The sequence below is a fragment of the Aythya marila genome (assembly GCF_965140915.1).
Source record: "Aythya marila genome assembly, chromosome: Z".
Taxonomy (NCBI): Eukaryota; Metazoa; Chordata; class Aves; order Anseriformes; family Anatidae; genus Aythya; species Aythya marila.
Genome location: NC_139080.1, coordinates 41,905,453 through 41,931,879, shown reverse-complemented (window position 1 = coordinate 41,931,879; position 26,427 = coordinate 41,905,453). Strand labels below are relative to the sequence as shown.

Sequence of the window (26,427 nt, the reverse complement as noted above, 5' to 3'; positions counted from 1 at the left end):
GTTTTTGAACGCTCTTTTCAGCAATACATTGCTTATAAATTATAAAGATTTTTTATCATAATTTTTCCTGCCTGTATGTACTTCATATTTAACTTGCTTGTAATGCAAATAAACCAAGGCTCAGTCTAAGTTTTTTTTTGTTTGTTTGTTTATTTTTTGTTCTATGAAGATGATTTTTTTTTTTTTCATGGTTCTATTGCTGTTGTTTGATTATTACTTTTTTCTCCCTAAGCACAAACATATGGAAGTAAAAGGCATGTTGTCTAAGCAAGAGTAGGTGAAAATCACGGGACTGGCCCTTTAAGAAAATGATATCACCCTATATCATTCAGAATGGTTGGATTACAGCTCTGCTACTTTTGTGCTTCAGTTGAGCAAGTTACAGATATTAAACAGAATGGCACATCACAATAGGACATGAAATGAATTATAGCATAATGAGTGAACACATCTACTGTATTATTATACATAGTCACCTTTTATGTATTATGTAAAAGAACCCAACTTCAGAGATCTAGCTCATTTTTCATTTCAAAAGAATTTTGTAGAGAACATTTATAGTGTCAATTACTTCAGTATCAAATACCAGATTTTTTTTGAAAGCTGGAAGGTGCAGGAGGGGCACACAGAGGTAAGTACATCACCAATCACTTGGACAGCACTGATCTTAACACACAGCTGTGAAAGTAGCAACAACAAATTTCAACCCCATTTTGCTATCCGGCAGCATAACAGCTCTGCTTCAGATAAATGACAATGCAGTGTCAGGGCTCTGACAGGCTACACAGAGGTCTTACCAGTGTCTTGGGAGGAGCACCACGGCTATACCCACCATCCTACTTTACAGGTAGCTGCCTGCACTGATGAGAGAGGTTTATTCAGTAAAACTGATGTCCTGTGGAAAATAGGGCAAAGCAAAGTGGAAGAAAACATTCCTCTCCAGGAGGAAATACCAGCAGCCTGCAAAAATAAGGTTGTCTTCAGCAAGAAAGGAGGCAGATTACAGCTGATTGCATCTTTAAAAAACGATGAAAATGTTTTCAAGATTTTTTAACTTCAGTTCAGAAAAAAATGGAACATCAGATTCTTCAGCTATCAGAAACACATTCAAGCTAATGCCTAGGACACCCACAAACCATCCTGCACAAGGTGAAACCTATGTCCATCAAAATTTACCAATGTTTATACAGAAAAAAATGTTTTACCTTAACTTCTTGGATGATAATGGTTCATATGACCTTGTGATGTTTCACTTGTTAAAAACAAACAAACAAAAAAGTCAGCCATAAGTAAGCCATCAGGAAAACACACAATGGAAACTGTGCACTATATTGGCACCTCCAAATGAAAATTATATAATTTCTGTTCTAGATAAAATATTAAATTGATAAATGTCATTCATTTGTAGCTTACCTGCGTGCAACTGAAGCATTTACCTATTGGATAGGTAAAACACTTAAATAAGCTAACACTGTCTATACTGATAATAGTGGTTTAACAACTGCAGAAAATAGTTTTCTTTAGAGAAATTATTTCATAGTCTTTTATCTGTTGAAAACCAAATGCATTTTAGGAAAATTATAAAAATTCCTTTATTTTACTGTGATAAAGAGATTTACTGTGAACATTAATTTACCTACTCACCATACATTACTTATGAGAGAAGAAGAAATTGAAACACTTTTACATAACCAATCATAGATTTTTCTGTGTTTACTAAGAGGCTGTTTAAAATTCTTTAGTAGCTGAGGATCTTGAAAAACACTGATTCTAGCAAACCCCAGCATTTCCTTTAACTTCTGCAAAATATTAATTCTACTGGCACCATTTTGGTCTCAAATCCTTGCATAAACAATGTTTATGGTCAACATATTTTTACCAGTTTCTTGTAAAGCAGACCCTGGAATAGGTATGCAAACAAGGAGACCAGTGTAAATTAATGAAAATGTCTTCTAACCTCTGTTGCTCGTCAAGTAACTTCAGCTGTCTCCTTTCACAGAAAATGACACTTTTACCTCAACTTGTGGTATAACAAGTATACAGGACTCTAAATATAATATGACAAACAGACTTTCATAACTAACAATTCCATTATTATAAAGAATGAGCAAGGATGCACTTGAAAGAAAAAAGAAATATAGTTATTATACACTTGCCCCTATGCCCTCCATTCACGTAACAATGACTAGAAAAAGCTTTCAACTATAATGCAATCTTTTGTTGAAGTTCACCCATCTGGAACCTAGCTTCAGAAAAGGAGAAATGAGACTCCAGTTGTGATAACCTATTTAATAGAAGGCTGTTTTGAGACTCAGAGTAGGCTTAATATTTTAAGTTTCTGGTCTGCCCAGGAATCTACTACAAGTCTCCCTGTTACATTAAGTCCTCCTTAGAGAACAGCACATCTGAGAGTAACATCATAGTGCAAGGCAAATGCCAACTGACAGACATTATGATAACCCTCAGGGAGGTACCTCATTTTATACCTGATCCTGCATAATGAGACACAATGTGCAAGCATTCTGGATTCTGGAATATCTATAGATGTGTCGGGTTTTCACATTAGCCTGTCTTTTGGTCTCAAATTTCCTGAAGCTGATGTGTTAAAAATATGTTTCTATTCTTTATGTAATCATCCACTGAAATAATGTTATAGAGTTTATAAAGTAATTCCTGAAGAAAAGATAATAGTCACACTTCCCCCTTCTAATCCATAATTATCAAAGTATCTCAAAAAGAATAAGCATATTTATCAACAATTTATCAATTTTAATAATGGAGAAGAACTAAGTTAAAGTATCTTCATTTAAATAAATAAATAAATAAGTAGATAAATAAATCTGTAGGTTTCACTGTAAGACATTATCCGAATGTTTAATTAGGAGTCACTGTGGAATAACTGATCCCTTATGGCCATTACAGAAAAAAAGGAACATGATTTACATCAGACTCTAGTATCTCATACTAGCTGAAGTCATGTCTGTAGGCACACACATCATAACAAAAAACAACATTGAACATGCCTCAAGATCCTCTAGGTTGGTCAGAGTAGGATTAGTAGGAGTTGATATTTCATTTTCTAACTGCCAATACAGAAAAAAAAAAAAAAAAGTCCTAGACCCATTATAATCAATTAATGTGAAAGTTCATATCAATCAGCAGTAAAATAGATTATAAAATAATTCAGAAGGAAATTTAGACTTGTGTTTCAGTCTAGATCTCTAGACACAGTCACCAGAACACGACTTTTGTTTGTGCTCTGGTAAGGCACAAGGACCTCAAAAAGGCCCAGGCACTGCACACACAGAACAGGAGGCAGTCCCAAAAACCAAAGAGGCTGCAGCCCAGGAAACAAGATAGAAAAAAAAAGATGATAGACACAGGCACACAGATGTGTATGTGATGGCTTGGATCAGTAGCCTGCCACGTTGGCAATACTGCTGTTCAAGCTGTTTGGCTGAGCTCAGCAGAGCAGGTGGCTGGACCTGGGGTTCCCATCCCACCCCTGGTCATGCCTAGGATGCCCCCATGTTGGAAGGGAGGTCTTAATTTCAGCAGAAACTGAGTTCTGAGTCATGGGAAAGCTTCCAGTTGAATTTGTCTAAATTTGTCTAAAATAAAAGTTTCAATTAAAAAAGTAAATTAGTAAAATGATTTGAGTTTTTCTGTAAAGGAAAACCAGGACATTTTTCTTGAGGTGTTTTAATTTACCGAGGGGGGGGAGGGAGGGAGTATTATTAGTGTTATTATTATTTTAAGATTTTAACTTGCTGTAATTTGATGCATTTGATGTCCTAGCAATGTTTAAACGTAAGAATGACCAGCATCTCTATTAAGGTAATGTTTTGAAATGAAGCAAATATATGATAATAGAAGGCAAATATTCATCAAGCTGGGCTGGCAAATATGACTGTGCAGCACACATACTGTGGAAGTCATACTCTTCTTTTTTGTCTTTATCCCACACTGGGCTAAGGCAATGTAGAGATGTGGAGTGAAAGGCAGATAATGAAATATTTTCCTTTACCTCTAAATGTGGAAAGACTTCATATGTTTTCAACTAATTCAATAATATTCTTTAAGAAATTACCTTTTTTTTTTTTTTTTTTTTTTTTTTTTTTAACTCACGTGTTCAGTTATGCCTGTTCTTTAAAAATAAATATAAAAATTGTACTTTTGTTGAGCTGCAAATACAACTAAAAACCAAAGGCTGCGAAGCAGCTGAGAGGCTTTGATTGGACACAATAGGCAGCTGTCCTGAGAATCTGAAGAGTCTACATCAAACTTATTTTCTAATAGAAAAGATTATCAGAAAGCAACATAAAAGACTAAATTCCCTTCCTGAAAGACTCGTTGAGATTATATCTCAAAGGAAGGGCATATCTCAGATGAGGTGGCAATGGCTGAGAAAAAAAGTCCTTATAAAAACTCAAAATACCCCTGTCTTACAAGCAGTCCCAGTCACAGCAGTTTCATGTGCTTTAGAGCAGATTTCCATGCCTCTCATACAGTTACCATGGGCATGGGAATCCCACTCGTGCTGGAAGTCTGCTGGAAGAGCTGCAGGTGAGACATGGTGGGAGGAGATCACAGGATGGTGTGATAGTGAAGACCACACAGCACTGATGTGCCTGAAGCTGGAGTCCCTCCGTGCCCAGACTTGCAATGCCAACCTAGGACTGCCAGGTAGAAAAGACTGATGCTCCTTAAATCCCAGTGATTTCAGTACCTCCAGTGTGGGTCAACCTTTCAGTGAGATCAGTAAGACAAACCTCAGTGCTCCATGACTGTTTCATGTGCTTCTTTCTCAAGAAATCTTACTGGCAGTGTGTGAACAACTGGGTTCTCCAACACCATAATCATGAAAGATTATCAGAACCTGCTCACATGAGCACGGGTATGATGGAGCACATTCCCACCAGTAGCTGTCCTGTATTTTCAAAAAGGTTCATAGAGCCTTACTTATTTTTTAGTGTGTCTTTGCTCTGCTAAGTGGCTGCCTCCTGCCAATCCTGCAATGTCTGGAGCTCAGCAGTAAATAAAGCTTTCCCTGGACTATGCCTGTGGCTTGTCAAATACACTGGACGAAGGTGCTACATAAATGTCACTAGTTATTTTAGGTGATTCCCTAAGGGAAGGCTGCTATAAAAGATGCCAGGAATAAGTGTTACCACAGCGCTAGCAGTAGACATATAATCCTGTTAGGCCCCCGGAAGAGTCTTCAGCAGTCTCCTCTCACAAGTCATGGCAAGAGAGTGATGAAAAGTTACACAGGAACTACCGAGCACAGGTGCATATTCTCCACTGCATATTCTCAAGGTGCAGGAGAACAGAGCAGAGCTCTTGTCTTTTATTTATTTGTTTGTTTGTTTGAGTATGCCAGCTGTAATCACACTTATAACTGTTTTCTGCATTAGAAAATACAGCCATCTATTTTTTTTTTTTCTTTTCTGTCTTCTGGGTGTTTCCCTACCTGCCTGTTTTACTTCAGTATCAAAACAGCAAGGCACCTAACTTCAGCTGTATTAGACTTTTTATTTGTTTCTGTTTTCTTTTGTTTCACACCCAAAACTGGTGTGAGGCCACACAAAACTCAGCTCAGATTCTCCTTCTGTTGGTACCTTTGCACTTTGGTACATTAAGTTCTGGAAAACTACGTAGGGTGATGGACAGTGATTTCTCAGGTGGACTGGTGTTCAGCTTCAGAAAATACTGTTTGAAATGAAAAAAAAAAAAAAAAGAAAAAAAAAAAAGGAATAAAAGAAGTGAGAAGACATAAAACAACTCTCTAGGTGATATATCAAGCCTGTACATGCATGTTCACATTTCTTTCAGCTGCAGCCTTGCTCAACTAAAGTATATAAATACTTCTGGCAACATATCAGGAATTTTCCTTTTGCTAAGCATTAAGAAAAGACATCTCAAAGACAAAGCTAATAAAATTTAGCCTGGTGTAGTATAGCTGCCTGAGTTTCACATGGAACTATTTGGCTTTTAATACCATCTTCCCCTACTCTTCCTGACATGGTAAGTGAAGGAATTTTCAGCAATCCTTGTCCCCAGCCCACATCTCTCTCAGCAGTGCATAGTAAGCAGCCAGTACGACTGATGACCCCCAGCTGTAATCATCTTGCCTCCCTCCTGTGCAGAAAAAAGTAAATAAATAAATAAGTAAATCTTCCCTCTTCCCTTGCTGTTAGTCTGAGCAGTTTACAGCTACCAGTCTGCAAGCTGCAGTCTGGGTTACTCCACCGAGCCCACATGCCCCAGACATGACCAGTGACAGACGTGGAGAAGCATCTGCCATGTCTCCAAGCTCAAAAAAAAAAAAATCCAAACATTTTGGCTTATAAGAGAAACCAGATCACTTGTCTGGGCTGATAGAGTACAAACCCAGCAAGTCTAAGTAGGCTGCAACATGATGCATTAGAGCTTGAATAATGTGCAGTTTTCTTTTTAACTATTGTTTTTAGATAAGCAGTGTCATAATAAATAGACCTAGCAAGCAGCACTCGTTTTTCAGTAGCAGTGAAGCACTCCAAATGAATGTTTTCTGTTTGACAGGCTTTCTCTCCCACTCTCTTCACCCACCTCCCTTCTCTCCCTCCCTCACACCAAACTTTTTTTTTTTTTTTTTTCAAAATAAACATCACTTCATTCCCTTACCATTATACACCCCTTATACATGCAGGTCAAACACACAGCAAGGACTGGAAGAGACACGCGGTGCTGTGGACTCACTGCCCTCCTGCCTCGGGCACCCTTTTATAAATGCATCATGCTCCAGCTAAAAGCAGTCTGTGATTTTCTCTGCTTCCTCTGGATGGGAAGCCTGCTCCAGGACCTCCCCGCTCTGACAGGAGCCTCTTTAATTCCAGGCTACCCTGTCTTCTGCACTTGCTTTTTGTGCTAGCGTTATCTTTCAGTTTTAATACCTTTTCACCCTCGATGAATAAACATTTGAAGCATTTTTAGATGACATTCGTATCTGCTCTCTGCCTGCCACTTCACTAGATTAAAAGGACATAAACTCTACTTACATGACACAGTCTCCATCCCCTCAATTTTCTAGTCTGTCTGGTAGGCCCTTCTCCCTATCAGTCCCATTTTCAATTAAGTTTTTTGAACACAGATGACCAGACTTGCACTCACTATTCCAGGCAAAGTCTCGCCAGTGCCTTATATAATGGCAGCAATACTTCCCTCTCTCTGCTGCAAATGTCTCTCCTGACACATCCTAGATCACATTTGTCTTTTTCATGGCTGTCTCCTGCTGGCATGCTGAGCCCAGCCAGGACACTCCGCTCCTTCTCCTCCTCCATCATTTCCAGCTGATGAACACCTGTGAAACCTGGTAAAGCATAAGGGTCAGCTAGACCGAGGGCTGCTCCTACTGCATCTCTTTATTTAAGACTGCTCAGAGGAAGACAGAGGCATAAACGAGTCTGCAACAGCTGTCACGGCAATTGTTACAGCCAGGCAAATCCCGTAAACACTTTCCACTCCCATTCTCTGAGCAGCCCCCAAGATCCAGAAAAGCCACACGCCACAGAATCTCCTCAGCCTTGGTACATTTCTCAGTGGGGGAGGAAGGAGTGGGAAAGCAGTAGCAAAGCCACACACACAAACACAATACCACAAACAGAAGCTTTTTTTTTTTTTTTTTTTTGCTTCCTAAAGGTCTGAATGAAACAGGCTAATTTGCAAAGGAAATGGGATTTTTTTTTTTATATCAGAAAAAAATATGTGTGAGGGAATAGGGGGACACCATTAGCGTTGCTCTGGAAGAAATATTTTCACTGAAATATTAAAAACGCTGTCCACACTTAGGAGATTATACTGCAAAGGGAGCAGAATTTTGTGTATACTACTGCTTAATGTGATCCAAGGAGAAAGCCTGGTAACTACCTTCATTCTTTAAACCTCACTATTTTTTGTAAGCTAGCTACCCATGCCATCTTTAGTATCACAAGAGCATTCATGTTTGTTTATTTTAAAACAAATGTAAATTAGACTTCATACCTAACACCTTAAAGCCATGCCGGAACACAAGGAAGTCTATTATCTTCATACCACGTATTTTAGGAATTTTTCCCCTACCCCATTAGCAGCTTCCAGCCATTAGACAGAAGACTGACAGTCTGTAAGACACCTGTGTGGCTGCCTTGTTTGCACATTTACCGTGATGATAAGGGATTGAAATGCTTGATTCCCCAGAGGCCCTCCTTGTTTTTTTTTCCCAACAGAAAATGTCTCCCTATATTTCAATTTGGGTGTGAAAAATTCTTATAAGTACAGGACATCTAGTATTTAGATAATATCTTTGTGCAGAAGAATGTAAAAAAAAACAACAAACATTTTCTACAGGGCTCATGCAAATCATTTCGCTACCTGCCAGGAGGCAGAGTGCAGCCTAAGAGCAAACATGGGGCAGTCTGCTCCACCTGACACCAACTGTGGCCCTGGGACCCAATCCATCAAAAAGCACCACTTTTTGCATCAAATACTAAACTACAGGAGGAAAAAAAAAAAAAAAGAATTGTTGAAACCCATCAAAATTTCCCTAAGCCACACTAGATATACTTGCAAATGCACTTGAATGTATTGCAAAAAATTCAGGTCCTGTTGCTCAGGAAATGAGGTAACACCATTGACTACCAGGTCATTTGGCCTTTTTTTTTTTTTTTTTTTTTTATATCAGCAGCACTGTCCAAAGACTGATTTTTAATAGTTACTCCATCACCTATCCCCATTTATACCATTACAGTAGACAGTGCCACAGCACATTTATTATAAATTTCTTCAAGAATAATGATAATAAAACCAAGACAATTACTCTTCCAAGCACTAACATTAGGGTATTTTTTAAAAGAACATATTTGATTGAAACATAAAGATTAGCATTAAATTCTTCCACCCCCTCCTTTATTTGAATAAGAAAAGAAGGTGTAATATAGATGCTTGCCTTGATATGACATTAAAAGACAGTTTGGGTCAATATAATTACCGTAGAACAGCAGATATTTAAAAAAAAAAATCCTTAAATATTTGTACTTACTGATTTTACCCTTCAGATGCATTTTAGCATTTTAGGGTAATTGGTTAAGTCCAAGACATGGATGCAAAAGTCCCTTACTTAATGTATATACTACATGTGTACTACCATTGTTTAATTCTCCCAAAACAGGGGAAAAAAATATTTCTGCAACAACATTTTAGAACACATCCATGTGACTCAGAGTGACCGCCAGAAGAGCTTCTTTGCACTTGATGGCAGGTTTATGGACATGTTGTATATGTCAGACTACACCATTTTTAATAATAAAAAAAGACACTATAATACTGTTTCCTTGTAACCAGGACAGAAAATCATTTGGTAAGAGTAAGAACATTTATTGGTTTTGACATAAAAATTTCTTGCCGTGAGGTGGAAACACTGTACTCCAAATACCGGAAGAAACGTGAAATCTCAAGGGCTATGTTCAGTAACTCTTGGTTCAAAAGAAGACGTGGCAGGTGCATTATTTAAGAGCTTGTCAGAGATGATCTTGTACAGCACACTACTCCAGGATTCATCTCCTGCTATGCCTGGGAAGGGGATTCTCATGTAAATATATGGCAGAACTGGCTAGCTGCCTGTCTTCATGTGCAAGCCCACACTGCCCAACCCACTTCAACAGCACTGTGGTCACTACAGAATGTTAATTCCAGAGAAGGTCTTCAATACTGAATGCAACTACTCGTCCCACATATCCCATGTAAGAGCAGTTCTTTGGCTGAGCTCTTCAGTATGCATTTGTTCTGAAAAATTCAAAGTGGCATTTCTCACAGCAGCCATACTTGATGTTCTTAAGCATATTTTGTATTGCTGAATTCAGTGTTAATTTGGTACCATAAAGATATAGGAAATTCAATGCAAATGAGAAACAGTTGCAGACCAAACTACTGCTTTGAATTTACTGACTCCTGTACATGCAAAAACTTGACTATATTTTATGTAACAATATTTTGCTTGTCATTTTTTCAGACCATAAATCCTTGAATAGAAGTTAGCCAGTTCAGGATTTCAGTGGGAGTGATCCCAAATAAGCATGCTAGTAGAACAAAAGAGGTTGCAAACTGTTAAAAACAAAGCAAAACACCACCACCACCAGCAAAAAAGTAGTTTGATTAGATCGTCCATGTAGTAGAGCTAGAGTTTCATCTGCATATGACATGGGAGCCTTAAGAACAGATTCATTCACTTGTGCAAAGGATATGACCTGTGTTTCTCTAGAAGATACTCCAAATACTTGTGTATCTGCAAATCTACCTTCCTGTTTCTCTCATTCATTCACCAGCATTTTGGGAAGAAATCATTTTCTGTATGTTTTTGGTGCCAGAGTGAAAACAAAGTCCTGTTTGAAATATTCTAATACAGACTTAAAAATACAGAGAAATCACATCAAGTTATACATATAGCATATAAGGTAACTGAGTAGCTTAAAAATAACTAGGAGAGAAAGATCATGCCTAAGTACATGCAAGAGAAATAACATTTAAAGTTGCATATTTTTAGAAAATACCATTTTGATGGAAAGTACTCCCACCAAACATGTCTATAGTGGCCAGAAAGAAAAGACAGACAGATTAGAAGAAATGGCTTTCCTAATGCATCATTGCACTAAAAAGCATTTGAGAGGGGAAAGAAATTCAAGACAGAGACATTGCTTTTTTGTACTATGGAGAATGTTGGCCATGTTTGTGGTACAAAAAATAGCTGTAACAAAACATTTCTGCATGAAGTTATGCTCTGCAGTGGTAGGAGAAATTAAAGAATGAAAAAGGAAGGTGCACCTATGTGAGTTTAACTGAAAAACACGATGTAGCTGTTTATCACCTCTCACTTGCACTGAACCCTGAAGGAGAGAAAAATTAGGATGATTACACATTTAACTGTGATAATCTTGGATTAAAACATTTAATTCCTAGACTGTTTACAAGCCATCAATACATATATTAATAGGCAGATATATGGCAGGTTGCTTTAAAACTGTATTACTGTACTGTCAAAACTAGCTCTGGTACAAATTCAAGATATGCAGTGTTTTATTCTTTTTAAAGGAAAGCTTTATTTTAGGGGTTTAAAGTAATCTCTTATGCCTGAACTATTACACAAAAATACAATATCCTCTGCAAACATTAAGTAGATGGCTTCTCTTTTGTTAGTAAATGGAGTACACCCCTAGCCTTTTAAATTTCTGAATGGCTTTGAAAATAAAAGGTGTCTCCAACATAATATTTTATAACAGGTAAATTATATCTCTTCAGACAAGAGTAACAATTAACAGAAAGCATCTGCACAGTGTTTATCTTTACAATGCATTATTGTACTAAGTAGCACAGAATCTCCGTGTGAGTGAAACCTTATGTTATTTTGGGGGACATCTGGAAAACTCCTCTTCAGCGTTAACTGTAAGAAATCTGACAACTCTGAGGGAAAAAATACCAGCACTTCCCTCCACACTCTTCTTCACTGACAAGTAGTACCCCATCACTCACAATGCAGGTAAATGACCTAATCAGCTTAAGCCTTGTTTTAGTACTTCAGAAAAACAGTAATTTCTCAGCCTGGGGTTCATGAAACAGAAATTACCATAGGCTGGACCTCAAAGCACAAGAGGTTTACACCTCTGAAATTTGTAACATGCACATCATTTTCAGATACAGGCTAAAGGAGAAAGGTTTAATTCCAATTTCCACTTGGATTTCTTCCATTTCTCCCATTATGACTAGTACAACCTCCCTCTCCCTCAATAGTATATATTTCCTCTAGTTCACTCTATTTCCCCTAATGATTTCCCATAGTTCATTTCGTGTCCTAACTCAATGGAAGCTGGATTGACTTCTTAATCAAAAGCCTACTGTAGACAAGAGAAGCCTTTGCACTGGTATGAACAGGTTTTAGTCCTTGATGAGGAAACCCAGGAAACATTTCAGTGCATCATCCCTCACCCTTATCTTGCTGAGCTCTATATACTTCAGCAGGCCTGGGAGCTGGAGTTGTTCCGAATTTCCCTCCCATGGACATATGGGATAACATAAAGCTTTATATATATATCTGATGAGATAGTTTGTGTCAGTTTATTTGTGTCATCTTATCCCATGACACAAACAGGAGGTGACAAACTCCTAGGTGACGTACTTGAAGTCTTGTGGCCTCCAAGCGCTGATACCCCCAAAAGCTGAGAATGAAGGCAGTCAAGAAACTTAAGAAATTACAAATTTGTTGATTTAGCTGGCTGGGAAGAGCTTTGTGAAATCTAAAACTGTCTATCAGTGACAAAATTGCATGCATCTGTACTGGCACGCCCTCTGACTGAATGCCAGTTCTCCCTGCATATAGCGTTCTATACAGGTGAGACTGTCGTACGCAAAAGGAATGAGAGGGAAAAAAGACTTAGAAAAATACATCTTAGAAGTTACTTATGTTTAATGCTTAAAAGTCTGAATGCACAAACAATAATCTACCATTATAGAAGTACTGGTGGTCAATACAATGCATTAGAACTATGTACAATGACACAGTTTAGTATCAAAATCTTTCTACAATGTAGAGTATTACGAAACTGTTAATGACATCAAACACTAAGCACTTAAGACACCATTTTTTGCTACCACATTTGGAACTTCAATGAACAGTCCATTTTAACTTGCAGCATCAATCCATTTCTAGTATGAAATTAAGTAATTTTCTACTTATACAATAAGATTTATCTACACGGGTCTTTTGATTTTGATCCATAGCAGCAAAGGCACTGTACATCAGCAGATCCACAGACTTAAAGATTTTTTTTTTAAAGCATTCAAAAAAAAAAAAGTCACAGATCATAGTTTAACAGCAACAACAACAACATAAAAAGATAACACGTTGTCTCTGGCACAATGGCTCAGTCTATGTCCGTTTTAGGGACATCCAATCAAGACTTGGATTGAACTGCTGGCAAACAAAGCAAGTCCTTTTCCCAAATGAGATTCCATTCCACTTTGTATGTCGGAATGAGTGCTCTTGTAAATCCTACCTCAGAGGTCATTGCTTTTGTAGTTTGTATATCGGTAGGCATCCATTCTTATTTCAGTGCAGTTTCCAAAGAACATATCAAATATTTTTCATAATCTCTTGTAATTGAAAAATTGCCCAAAGACACATATCCCCATTTTCAAGGAAACATTGCAAAAGTTTCCAGAAGTAACAAAGGTGATTCTTTGAGGCAACTTATTGTACTCTCTACAATATAACAAAGAGAGGTGTTTATATTAAAAAACCTAGCTTGACACCAAAATGCTTTATGTTCATCAACAGAAAAGCATTGAGAACAAATCTGTACACAAGATGCTATATTAACATTGCAAATATATAAATTAGCACATTCTTACTTAAAGTGAATTTAATTTAGATGTGAACTGAATTTGCCATTCATCACAGGCATGTAGATTACTGGCTACAGTTTGCGATTTCCTAAGTTTCCAAGACTGTCTAAAATAGTTAAGTTACAGCATCTTCCCACCAAATAATTATACTGTAATAACACTTAAGAGGTCTCATCCAAGAACAGGACTAAAAAATATAACAAAGTTTATTTTTTTAAATAGAAACTACAAGTCTATTTAGTGTAACCTTCACTATCTCCTGAACATCCTTCTCCAAAATCCCCAATTTATCCACTAGCAAAAACACAAAGTATACAATGCACCTTTTAAACTAAAGCCGGGCCAGACAGCTTTATTTAGTCAGTTCATTGTTAGAAAGCCTTCTTTAAACAAAATAAATACATTACAGCTATAATACATAATTAAAGAGTCAAGTTCACTGTTAAGTATGCTTATTGAATCTTCCAAGTAGCTATCTGACAATTTGGTATCACAATTTGTTAATGAGCATTCACAAATCAACAGCAACTTAAGAGGGTAAAAATAAATTTCACAACTGCGATGAGCATTTAAATTCTCAGTTTAGAAAAGGGAATAAAAAAAAAGATTAAAAGAAAAAAAAAAAAAGAAATACAGCAAAGTGCTAGGAGAAGGAGTTCTGCCTGCATTTAGATTTGTCTCTAATAAATAACTTCATAGACTGTAGCTTTCTTGTCCCCAGAGCCAGTGACAATGTATTTGTCATCCACAGAGATATCACAGCTAAGCACAGATGAGGATTCTTTGGACTACAAGAAAAAGACAAAAAGAAAATTATATATTTTCTATCTTTCCATCCAGAAGGGTTTGAAGATTAATCAGAAGAGTTTATTGAGAGGGAATACATTGAAAGCTCACTTAAATACAACCACTATAGGTTCAGATCTAAAGTGACAGGGTGGCAACTTCTCCTACAAGACAGTTACTCCAAACTTGTTTCACCTAAGGCTCTATAACAACAAAAAAGGGCAGCAGAAAGGAAAGTGAATGTTCTATTCAACGCTATGGACCTTAAAATAATCTGTCAATCCATCAAAAACAAGCAGTCCCTTCTATATACTTTACAAGCAATGAGCACTTATTTATTTTATTTATTTTTTATTTTATTTATTTTTTTATTTATATTTTATACATTAGCCTTTGCATAAAAATAAAAGACTTCTTTCTTCTTCCTTTTTTTTTTTTTTTTTTTTTTTTTTTTGGATTTAAACCTTATGGAGAAGCACTACAGAGCCCTACTACCTACAGGTATGAAACAGTTCCAGAGAAGAAACTATATCTCATCTCAGTATTTGCTCAACACAGAAGACAAAACCCTTGTACAAATTAATTTACACTATCAGGGAGGATGTAAATATAAAAGAAAGATACTGTGGTGTAATAAGAAGGTGAATGGAAGACAGGATATGTCAGGATGCAGTAGTTTTGTCTTTCCCAGCTGTCCTTTTTTCAGATTATGTGTATGTATTGTCACATTTTACTTGCTGTTTTATTGCATGTTTCCTATATATATGTCTACATTTTCTTTTCTGGCTGTCACTGCAAGAGCTAAATACTATCCAGTCATGATAAGTTTTTGCAAAGAAACCTCTGCTACACTGCACAAGAAGTTTATTTCTCTATTCCTTATTAAGAAAGCTATACTAGGAGTAATAGTTTTGAGTTAGATGGGCCCCTGAAAGGACAACTCAAACTGCCTGTGGCAGGTCATTCCATAGCTCAATACTCTCCATTAAGAAAACTCAGATTTCTCTTGCCAAGACAGACTGCTCTAACCTGAAAGGCAGAACCACAGCAGGTATCAGTACAGGTGAGACCTGACCATTTAACCCTGAACACCAGCTAACTTAATTGGAAAAAAATCCCAGCATAGAAGTACCTGTAGGTGATAGAAGAGAAAGACATGCCCCAAATCCTGATTTTCTGTAATGGCACTGAAGTGTTGTTAAAATTGGGCACAGGGGGACTAAAAACTGCAGATAGGTTAAAACTCCCAGTTACACTTCACAGGATCCTTCCATAAGGGCACAATCTTCAGCTCAGGAGTCTGGCTGTCCAATCTCCTAACTTTATGCATTCCATACAGGAAAAAATATGTGTTGGATACATCTTTCACTAGTTTAGCTACAGGACCTTCAGTGAATGTTAACCTAACATAACTTGGGTGCTGTATTACTGCATATTACTGCAATATGGACAAGCAGGTGAGAAAGAAAGGTATTAAAAACAGCTTCAGAATAAATGGTTAATTTATTGTAAGAGACAAATTACTAAAACATTAGAAAGGACAAATGCTTATGTCTATTTAATTACAGACAAAGTCTTAAGGAAACATAACAATTAGCCAAGAATTTCTGCTATAAACTCCTTGAGCTACTAACAGACTGTGGGATGTGCAGCTCTACTGCACTGTAATGTGAAGTGGAAAACAGCTTTTAGGAGATTATTACCTGGAATATACTGGCTCCATAAGGTGTTCTCCAGGCATTAAGAAGATTATCTTTTCCAGTGCTTACAAACCATTTGCCTGCAACAGATTGTTTAAATGTTATTGTTCCATTTTGTTTTCAAGGAATGCACCCCAAGAAACAGACTAGTCATAAAAACAATGCATTCACGTGTTAATGAAATATCTATCCAAAGAACAGTCATATTTTCATCTGGTTACACTAAGGTGTTTGACGACAATATAAGGAGTTTTCACAAAAAAGCAGCCATATAGATTTTTGTTTATTTTTAAAAAATTTTAATACTTCAATTTAACATCTATTTTTTTTTAAATATCTCTACTTTCATCTAAAGGTGATCTTGAATGAATTACTCAGGAAGTAAGAAAGGAAAATACTGGCATGGAAATATTTGCTTACCACAGTGAGCAAATTTGAGTGACAGCACACAGCTCTCATGAAGATGCAGCTGATACTTGTCCGGCTTAGTAACATGCAGCACTTCAACATTACTATTCTCCATTCCTACTGCCAACCATTCACCGGTTGGACAATAGCCCAGTGAGAAGATCTGGAATTAGCACAGCACATGCTTCAGTTAGTAAGGAATGAGAATGAGATATTGAAAACTGACTTCTTGTGACACTGTTAACACTATGCGAAAACACATTTTGGTCTGCCACAGTTTTAAAAATATGATAATCCAATTACTATAGTAATCAAGATAAATTAGTTCATGTAAACAAATCTCAATTAAAACTGTAATAGCAAAGCACTGAATCAAGCTATAAAAGTTAATGTCCTAGCTTATCTGACAGCATTTTAAAATATTTTTGTAAAATATTTTTGAACAAGGATCTACAGAAATAGGAGCAGATTGTGTACAAGAACACTTTAATCTGGCAATTCTTTAATAAAAAGGATTCTCTACTGCTCTCATGGGAGAAATACTAATCTGTCAAACAGTTATAATCCAAAAAGAATTTTAGCTGCCATATCAAAAAAAAAGTGTGAGACTAAGTGAAAAATTCTTTGGATTTCTCTATGTCTTTTTTTTTTTTTTTTTTTAAATAAAGGGCTTGACAGATTTTTCTTAACATGCCAAAGCTTCTAAGATTGAACCTGTGATGTGAAGTCATGTTGCTGTAGCTGTCTCCCTTCTCTGAGGTCCCAGGATCTGACTGTATTGTCCAAGCCTCCTGTCCATAGTTTGGTGCCATCATTAGAAATGTCAATACAGCTGGCTCCATCTGTGTGACCCTGAAATTGCCTGAAAACATCAGAAGAAGGTTCACACATTCTTGCATTGGAACGAGTGAGTTCTGATCATGTACTCAAAATACCTCCTTTTTCTTTCAGTGTCTGACATGCAGCCATTAAAGACAACAGAAAAGTGTATGTCAGTGGAAATCCAGCATTAATCCAAAGTCTAGGATGAACGTGTGTGTTTTGTGATGAATTGATGAAGCAATCAATCTGGCCAGAGAGCTCAAGAAGCATGCTTTATGAATTAGGTATTTTAGAGATCTTTGTTGCTGTGTGACACCCACCATTTGACTGGAAATATCACATACGCCTGAAAGAATAGCATGACTGCATGTCTTTCAAAATTCACTTGCTTTAAGAATAAACTGCAGGGCATCAACAAAATGTTTTTTTTTGGTGGTGGTGATGTGTTTTTTTTGTTGTTGTTGTTTGTTTGTTTAAAAAGCTGCAAAACTGAGAATATTAGAAGGTGAAAGTCTGCCTTTACATGCAATATTGAAAGAGGATATGTAATAGCATGTACAAAGTGTAGTGCACAGAGAAGGTCTGTATGACTGGCTCTTAGCTAACTGTACATTGGTATTGAACAGCAACCCATATTCCTAAGAAGCTGAGGTGTGCAATGCAGTAATTTACACACACACGTACCTGAAACTTATTTGCTGGGGCACTGATTAAAGAGATTAGAGTGTGAGCACAGAGTATTGCATGGGAAGAAAGAAATCCATCTGTTCAAAGAACCTATAGCAGTGTCAACACCAGCTGATCTTAGGCAATTATAGTTATGGGGCTGTTTGGTAGGCCTGAAATTATGAAACTCTCAAAACTTACAAACAACTATATAGACTTCTGTCAAAGTACTACCATAGTTATTGCCTAGCAATGAAATACAAGGAGCAGCGACTCTGATACCATGAAAAAAAAGAGTGTATTTATGCAGAAGAGCATGTAAGGCTATGTCTAATTAATTCTTCACAACCCGATGATCTGGTTCTGTCGACCTACCTTACCAAAGTCTGGTTATGCAGATCCCACACTGCAATGTTCCCATCACTACAGCAGGAGAAGCAGACCTTGGAATCAGGGCTGATCGCTAGGGCATAGCAAGCTGGAGCAGAAGATGTCAGCTCTGCTTTAATGCGTGGAGTTGGAGCTGCCAGGTCCCAAATGGATAATGTGCTGGCTTCCCCACCAACAATCAGGGTGCGGCCGTCAGGGAGCAATCTGCAGGAACGGATGTAGTTATCTCTGTTCTGTGGAGACAGAAGCCATCAAGAGATTACTCATGAGGAAAGGAAAACAGCATTAACATGAGAGCAGAAATCCATAAAAGTATTGTATTCCCTCCTGGTTTTAATGAGCCATTTATACTTATGACAATGATAAAGTATATTAATGCCAGAAAATTACATGACATTAGGGAAGTACTTAAACTTGATCTACAAAATTCAGTAGTGAGAGATATTTAATCTTAATTAGCATCAGAATGCAAAGACCTGAACCCAACCCCAAACAATTCAAGATAGCTGTATTCGACAGCTTGTGTAGAAAGTTACATTTTCATACGCTGTTTATTTCAGCACATTAACCTCTCGGCATGGGGGAGTACCAAATTCACTGCACACCCCCCCGCTCTGCTCCAGTGAGACTTGCTGCCACCATCTCGGAGATGTCAGAGAAAAATATTTGGGCAATTTTCTTCATTTGTGTAGCAATTTGTGTAGCAATTCATTATATGTCTGGATGTGCTGCACAGTTCTCATTTTACTGCCTCTGTAACAAGAAGCAACATCTTACCAAGAACTGGTAAATGACACGAGAAAAGCTGCTAACAATGGTTCATCTTGTTAGCACGTTCAAATAATTTGTGAATAACACTCAGGGATATTTTTAATTGTCACATTAAGACAGGGCGATGCATTCACACACATACACAGACACAAAATATGTGACAATCTTCAAATATTCTCTGAGAATACAGCTGCAAGACAGCAATTTTTAGCATGATAGGATATCAAGCTTTAACATTGCCAACAAATGTCAAAGTTTATAAACAATATCAGGTGTGCTGTCTTTGATCTTCCCCCCTGCAAATACAATTTTAGGATATTAAAAATGTTTTGATTCACTGGGGGAAAAAAGACACAAGTACTATAAGGAATATACTTTAAACTCCATTCAAAAAGGAACAACAAAATTACAAATGAAATACCAAGCTCTGATACCAATGACAATACTCAAATAGCCACTGTCTTTTGTACCTTACCAGTAGCATTTCAACCTTAACATAACCTGCCATTTTCTTCCACTGCCATACGCCACCATTCACCTACCAGGCAGTCCAGCTGAGAGACGGGACTCTTGTTGCCAGGGTGGCTGATGTCCCAGACTTTAACACAGCCCTTGCCACCTGTGTACACGTGTCTTGTGGGGTTGCTGATGGTAACTGCACACACAACTTCCCCATGATTCAGAGTGTTGATCTGGCGGGCATGGCGAGGGATTCCTGGACCAATGAGGGCATCAGGAGGGAAAGGAACAGGCTGCATCTGACCATCTGCACTTACATGAAATGAGTAGGCTCTATGGGGAAAAAAAAAAAAAGATAGGGGTGAGAGGAATAAGACTGAAGAAGTTTTTCTTCAAGCCTGTTTAAGAAAACAGAATTATAGACGTGTTTCCAATGCAGGCATTCATCAAATTGTTTGCTTAGTTCCTCTTGCAATTTTTTCAGGGATGTAAAGAAAAAATCCTTTAGATATTTACAGCCTGGATCTCAAAACATACGCTTTTAATGGGACAAGCCAAGGACCATCTACCAATCAAATGAGCTTTCACAACTTATGCAATGACAGTTTCTGGCAATGTGTGGGGAGACCACTGCCTGCAGAGATGCAAAGGAAGGACGGGTCAAGGCCCACTGGCAGACAGAAATAGCCGGCCTGCTGCTGCAGAGCACTGGGGCTAGGTGACTGCCAGTGGACATTTGGTTGTTCCCTTACTGACTAATATGTGGACTTCAGCTGGACTGCTGCCCAGCTGCCCTGAACACACCACAGATCACACGCAGTTCAAGTGAAACTGCCAAGCACTATGTGTAAGGGTGTAGGGAAACCACCACCACACCACCATCAAGGAGTTAAGCCCTCAGGCATGCTTGCTGACACCTGACATGACAGACCAGCAAAAATATATTGGGATGTTCTTCCTTCTTTTGAGCTTACTTTCTTTCTCCCTTTTTATTTATTTTATTTTTTTTGTGGAACTGACACAACAACTACAAATCCCAATTTTTCTTGCCAGAATCAGGACTCTCACTGAGAAAGAATGTGTTGTGTGACTGCCAGCTATGCCGCCTGTGAATAACCTATCAACAGCTTCATCTCAAAATATTTTCCAAGGAGAACAGTTAGGTTGTGAAACTGTCTTGTTCTTAGATGCTCCCTGACACATCACATCTATTACAAGAGCACAAACTTAAGAGGATTCACCTAAACACACCAGTGCATGCTTAACAGAAATCTTTAATTTCCTTAGAATTTTCCTTAGAATTTCCTAAAACATCACAGAAATACAGATGAAAAAAAAAAAAAAAAAAAACAAACAAACAAAGAAAACATTGTCACAATGGTGAGAATGAGAAGAGCTCACAAAAAAAAAATCATTTTATGATACTACTTAGAAAGCTCATTTCCTTAATTGTAGCTTGAAAGTTGAGGAAGGCAGGCTTCAGAATTCAACTACTGATTTTGTTATTTAAGATTCATAGTGCATTAACATCTGAACAATAATTTTCAGCAGGATAAATTGCAACTGCATTTTCACCTTTCTGCCCAATTCCCAGAGCTTTACATACTCTTCTCATCCTGCCCTCTGTTTCTTGTTCTGGCAGGTCTGAGTGACAGATCGTATCATCATTCTCCATTTTTTGACATTAAACACATTCAGGGAAGGGTAGGACAGATTTCTGTGGTTGTCAGAAGCAGCAAACTGCCAATATAAGTAGAATCTTGGGTTCAATTATCACCACAGAAATCTGAAATATCTTCCCCATTATCTCCTTAATTCCTGTTTGCTGCAGTAAGGTACTGAAAAAAGAAGCTAAAATCTCTAACAAAACAAGTGGAATTTCATTATCATCTCTTCTGATTTCTGCCTAAAGTTTCAGTTGCTCTGTAGAGTAAGAATGAACACTTCGTATATTGTTTTCATCAGTCAGAGAGATTTTTGCCAGGCTTACGAAGTACGTAGGGAACAAATTTGAACAACCGCAGAAATAAAGCCTAGTTCTGGAGCGATCAGTGACTACAGTGTTCTCATTCTAACCATTATTCCCACCAGCACATGTGATTAAACTCTTGCTTTTTTTTTTTTTTTTTTTAATAAAATCACACTGCATGTTGCTTATTTGAAATACTCTAATAACCTACAAAATATCTGACACTATAAACACCCAGTGAGCACTTTTCTTCTTCTGTCCAGATCAGCTACCTTTTCTATTTATGTATTGTACTATCCTCAGTTCTCTGAGATATGTCCAAAGTGGAAAGAGAATTATTAGTAGCCAGACCCCTGATGTGCCACATGCTACCAACTGCATTTCAACTAATGCTCAATAGTGCAGAGTTACACAACTTTTGCTTTAAGGGACAAGAAAGAGTAAATGAGAAAGCAACAATCCCAAATGGTAGCTTTGAAAAACAATGTACCTAACAACGAAGAAAAAAAGAATGCAGTCATGCTAAAGGAGTAGAAGATTTCAAAGGTTTCAGAAACGCAGGCTGACAAATATTTAAATGCAACTGTCATTTCAAACTGTCATCAATATGTCAATGACATTCAAAATCCTTTGAGATGTAGCAGAACTTGAACTGGTTTGATTTCAGTTTGCTACATGAGCAGAAAGGTCTGCACAGTTCACATTTCTCAGTGCACAGCAAGCAAACCCTAGCAGAGCTGGTCACCTTTCTTGGATCCGGCTCCACCAAGGATGAACCCGAACAGTGCAAACATCTGAATGTTACATCAGGAAATTTCTAAGTGCCCGCTGTATGTGTAGAATGAAAGTCTGCACCCTGCAGAACTTTTAATGTAAACAGCTGACCTGGTGGCTGCTGCACACAATTTCCAAACCCACCTTATGCAACAGCCTATCAGAGTAGATCAACTGGCAGAAAGTCAACCGAGGCGAACAGCAGTGTGTGCAATCTGAGAGTCAGATATAGTTTATGATTCCTGTGATATGTTTGTACAAGAGAAGTTACAGGCACTAGGACTGATCACTTCTCCCATGATAGGTTACTAATCCTGCACGTCCACAAGCTCAGTGGGAGGTAAATATGCATTCAGTCACATGCAGGTGCGTGACTATCTCCCATCCACTCCCCCACAAACATGTTCATACGTGAGACAGAGAGAGAAGGAATAGCACAAACCACGTCCCCTGCCCTTCCACCTCTGCAGTATTAGCCAGCCACAATTTCCCATGGGTGTCACACAGGAACTGGAGGACCGTCATATAAAACCCGAATCAATATGGTTTGCATTGCTGTTTCATTTTTTCCCCTCTCTAACTCAAGAGGGATGTGAGCGCAGAGTTCTTCATATCTGTGTAATTCTTTTTCTGAGGCTCACAACAAGAGATGCCTGGTAGAGCAGGTCACCTTTTACGGTCAGTTCCATCAAGGATGAATTTGAACATTATGATACAATAATTCTTTCCAGTATTTTCAATCAAATAAAACATTTCAGTGTTCCTTTCTCTGCACACTGCTGTTTATAGCAGCTGGTAAGTTTGCAAGTAATTGCAAGGCTTTTGTGAACAAAGAAATCATTTTTTAAACTGAGAAGCAGAGTACAGTGGAGAAGGAAAGCTGAGATCCCATTCCATTTTGCATTTCTGTATAAGACTAACCAGTCAGACTCAGCATGTAATACCTCGAAGCTCAGCTCCTTTTTCCATTTATTTCTATCTCCTCTACTCTATACCACCCAATACTTGCCAGCTGCTATTAGTTTTTGAAACAAATTTTACACATGCAACTTTAAGATTAAACAGTTTCTCCTTCCTTTGTCAAACAGCTGTATTTATTCCTATTCACACAATAATTTTCAGTAGCTAAGGGGAATTCCAACCAGCAAGGAAACATAACTTCAGCAGATGAATAATTTGTGATGTTGCATGTTTGATACTCACGGTTTTCCTCCTGGGATGCCTGTGAGATTGGGAGGGATGCCTGGGACTCGCATGTGATGATGTGGATCAAAACCAACCTATAGGTTTCCCAAGCAAAACAAAAAGGTATATTAAAGATGGAGATAGGCAAGAGAAGACTGTTTAATTCACTTTCTCCGTAGCATACTTCCCAAATTACAAAGAGACTGCACTAGATATAACCCCACAGGTCTTACATTTGATATGAAATTTGATATGAATTACTTTCAACACCAACTGCACTAGCAGCAAACACTTACCACTGGAGATCTCCCATAAGCTGCTGCCGCCGCAGCTGCTGCAGCTGCTGCACTCATCTGAGGGGAAATGTTGTGCAGACCAGCATAGGCAGCTCCAGGGCTGGTCAGCTCTCCATTCATTCCAGCATGTGGAACGATGCCAAATGGAGTTGGATAGGGACATGGTACTGCCATAGGTGTCCTTAAACCTGAAGCTGTTGAAGGAAAAAAAGAGAAATCACATAGCCACCCCAGACCCATTAAATGAAATATGAGTTTCCTAAACCACTAAATTTTATTTTATATATATACACATATAAATTTTTATATATATATATATATAAACAAGCACGTATACATATATACATATGTAAAACATATACATGTAAGTACTGAAGAACCAGCTTAGCAACCAATTTAAGCAGTCATAACATTCTGACTTGGCATGGTCCATGGTAAGGAAATGAATGGCAGCAGTTTCACATTGCTGAGACAGACTGACACTCACCTAGTGGGTCCACACCCGGGGGCTTGCCCGGCACAGGCCTCAGTCCGGGAGTGGAGTTGCTGCCTGGAGTTGGTGCATCAGTCCGTGGAGTTGGGGTATTTGATTTAGATACAGGAGTGGTAGATTTCTCATTCTAATTGCCAAAAAAAAAAAAAAAAAAGAAAATGAAAAACAGTGTGTTCGTTATGTTACCTTTTTGAGTACTGTCTGAAAAAAGAGTCGAAGACAATAAGAGCATGCGCGACAATTAGTGAAATCTAGCTTTTGAGGTTGGGCTTCAAAAGTCACTGGCAATGAAAAGAAGCTACAGAGACAATGAAGAAGACAGAATGGCTTTGCAAATTAACTATAGCCTTCACAGCTTTCCTTGCCTGGGGCATCCATGTGATTCAGAATGAGGTCAATGACTGAAGATCATTGCCATCTGGCAATTATATTGGCAGCACATGATATATGGTGATGGTCTTGGTCTGCTTATGGTGGACGTGCTCGTGTTATGAGCTTCTGCAAGGGTCCACTTCCCAGCAGACAAGAAGAGCAGAAAAAACAACTGACCAACAACTCACACCCAGATTGGGGGTTGGTAACATAGGACGGAGACAGTGATGAGTACTAAGTCAGAACTGTGCAGTGCTACTCTTGTGACAGGCTTGTTCATCAGACTCCTGAGCCTGAACATGTCATTCCATCACCTTTCCTAAGCACTACATTCACTTTAAGCTTTCTTTTTATTTATTCTATTTCTTTAAATAATCATGTACCCTGACCTGTGAAGAACGAAGATGGGAGTTACTGTGCAGCTCAGAAATGTGATTAAATGTGGTCACAAACAGGAAAGGAAAGAAAACCCCCAACTTGCTGGCAGCGCTTTTTTTGCCTTGTGATTTGTGATGCAAGTCAAGGAAGGCTCTTGTAAATGACAGATTACTTTTTAGATAGAAAATAAAAATTATTGTTGTTGTATATGGCCTGGTAATTCATACAAAGCTAACAACCAAATCACATCCAAGCAGGAACTGAATTTGCTATAAACCACAGTGCAGGAGAACAGCTCAAGGAACCCCTGTGTACTCTTATTTATTCTTAGACTGACAGTTTTTCATATGGGGGAGGAGAAAAACATCTCTCAGCACAGCACATCTATCATCTACCCACACCACCAATGAAAATAACCTCTTTCTATACCAAAAAAAAAGGCTGTGGACTTTCTCTTTACTGTTTTATAAAATTTACTTTTTTTTTTTTTTTGAAATTAATGTTTCATGATGCTTTACTGATAGTTGTGGAAATCCAAATGGTGTCTAGATAGAAAGCTGGTAAGCATCTATTTCAGCTTATTATCACAGGTTTTGGAGACTTCAGAAGCACTTACAAGGCTAAGTTCTTTGGATTTGGAGGAAGGAGTACTGCTGGAGGATGCAATTGATGCCGGACTAATTGGTGCATCTTTCTTCAGCAGTCGAGTCTTGTCCAAGCCATTCTCTCGTGGAGAGTGTGCTGGGCTCCCCCGGGGAGAGGAAGGATCCTAAACATCAGCAATGTGGATTAGCATAAAAACTTCATACTAGCCACTAGTGCTTGTCTTGAGCAATTCACACTTTGGAGTGAAGTTCTGTCATAAAGTGTGACATCTTTCTTCAGTTCTTAAGCATTTAGTTGGCAAAAATGTAAAATCAATATCAATAATGAAATAGTTTTAAAGCCTTAAAATTTGTTGCCATTAAACATGAAAAACTGTTTAAAATCTATGGATACTGAAAAATATTTAAAACCCATGGATATTGAAATAGGGAAATAAATCTATTTTTTTCAGTTGACAGACTGGGAAGGTTTAAGGCATTTGGCAGACCTGATAAAGCTCACAAAAGAAGTCTGGGCCACAGTGAAAGAAAACACAGATACCATTACAAACTGCATCCTATCTGCTGGGCTGGGCTGGCTTCAAAAATCTCAAGTAGACTTTTGGTGTGAATAAGAAACAAAAAAGTCCTTTGTAGAAATAAGTATTAGAGATGTGATTTGCATTCTAAAGAAAGACCTGACTGGACTTCCTTAGGCATTTCAGGCCCTCTTATGAAGGCAAAGGCTGTAATCTTATTTATACCCAATACACCCAGAAATCGTTCAATACACAACCAACCCCACCACTGCTAGTGCAAGGTACAAAAAACACAATTACGCATACCTCATTGGAAACGTCAACTACCAAGTTATCATCACTCTTTTCACCATCACTGTCCTGCAATGACAAATCACAGTGTGTAAAAATATATATTTAATATCCTGAAGTTTCTTAAGTACAAA

General features: G+C 37.9%; 1 protein-coding gene across 2 annotated transcripts in view; it reads right to left on the bottom strand.

The window, feature by feature from the left end:
• Window positions 1-12,466: 12,466 nt before the first annotated feature.
• Window positions 12,467-26,427, bottom strand: part of LOC309890207 (transducin-like enhancer protein 4) — a 97,834-nt gene continuing 83,873 nt past the window's right edge. For both annotated transcript variants that reach the window (XM_082783880.1, XM_082783881.1), the window contains exons 10-20: window positions 26,309-26,362; window positions 25,496-25,648; window positions 24,124-24,256; window positions 23,637-23,830; window positions 23,359-23,435; window positions 19,496-19,745; window positions 18,168-18,415; window positions 17,019-17,166; window positions 16,317-16,467; window positions 15,900-15,976; window positions 12,467-14,198 (exon numbers count right to left, since the gene is read on the bottom strand). In XM_082783880.1, the coding sequence (XP_082640006.1) occupies window positions 14,091-14,198; window positions 15,900-15,976; window positions 16,317-16,467; window positions 17,019-17,166; window positions 18,168-18,415; window positions 19,496-19,745; window positions 23,359-23,435; window positions 23,637-23,830; window positions 24,124-24,256; window positions 25,496-25,648; window positions 26,309-26,362 (1,593 nt within the window). In that variant the 3' untranslated portion in view covers window positions 12,467-14,090. The remainder of the gene's footprint in view (window positions 14,199-15,899; window positions 15,977-16,316; window positions 16,468-17,018; window positions 17,167-18,167; window positions 18,416-19,495; window positions 19,746-23,358; window positions 23,436-23,636; window positions 23,831-24,123; window positions 24,257-25,495; window positions 25,649-26,308; window positions 26,363-26,427) is intronic.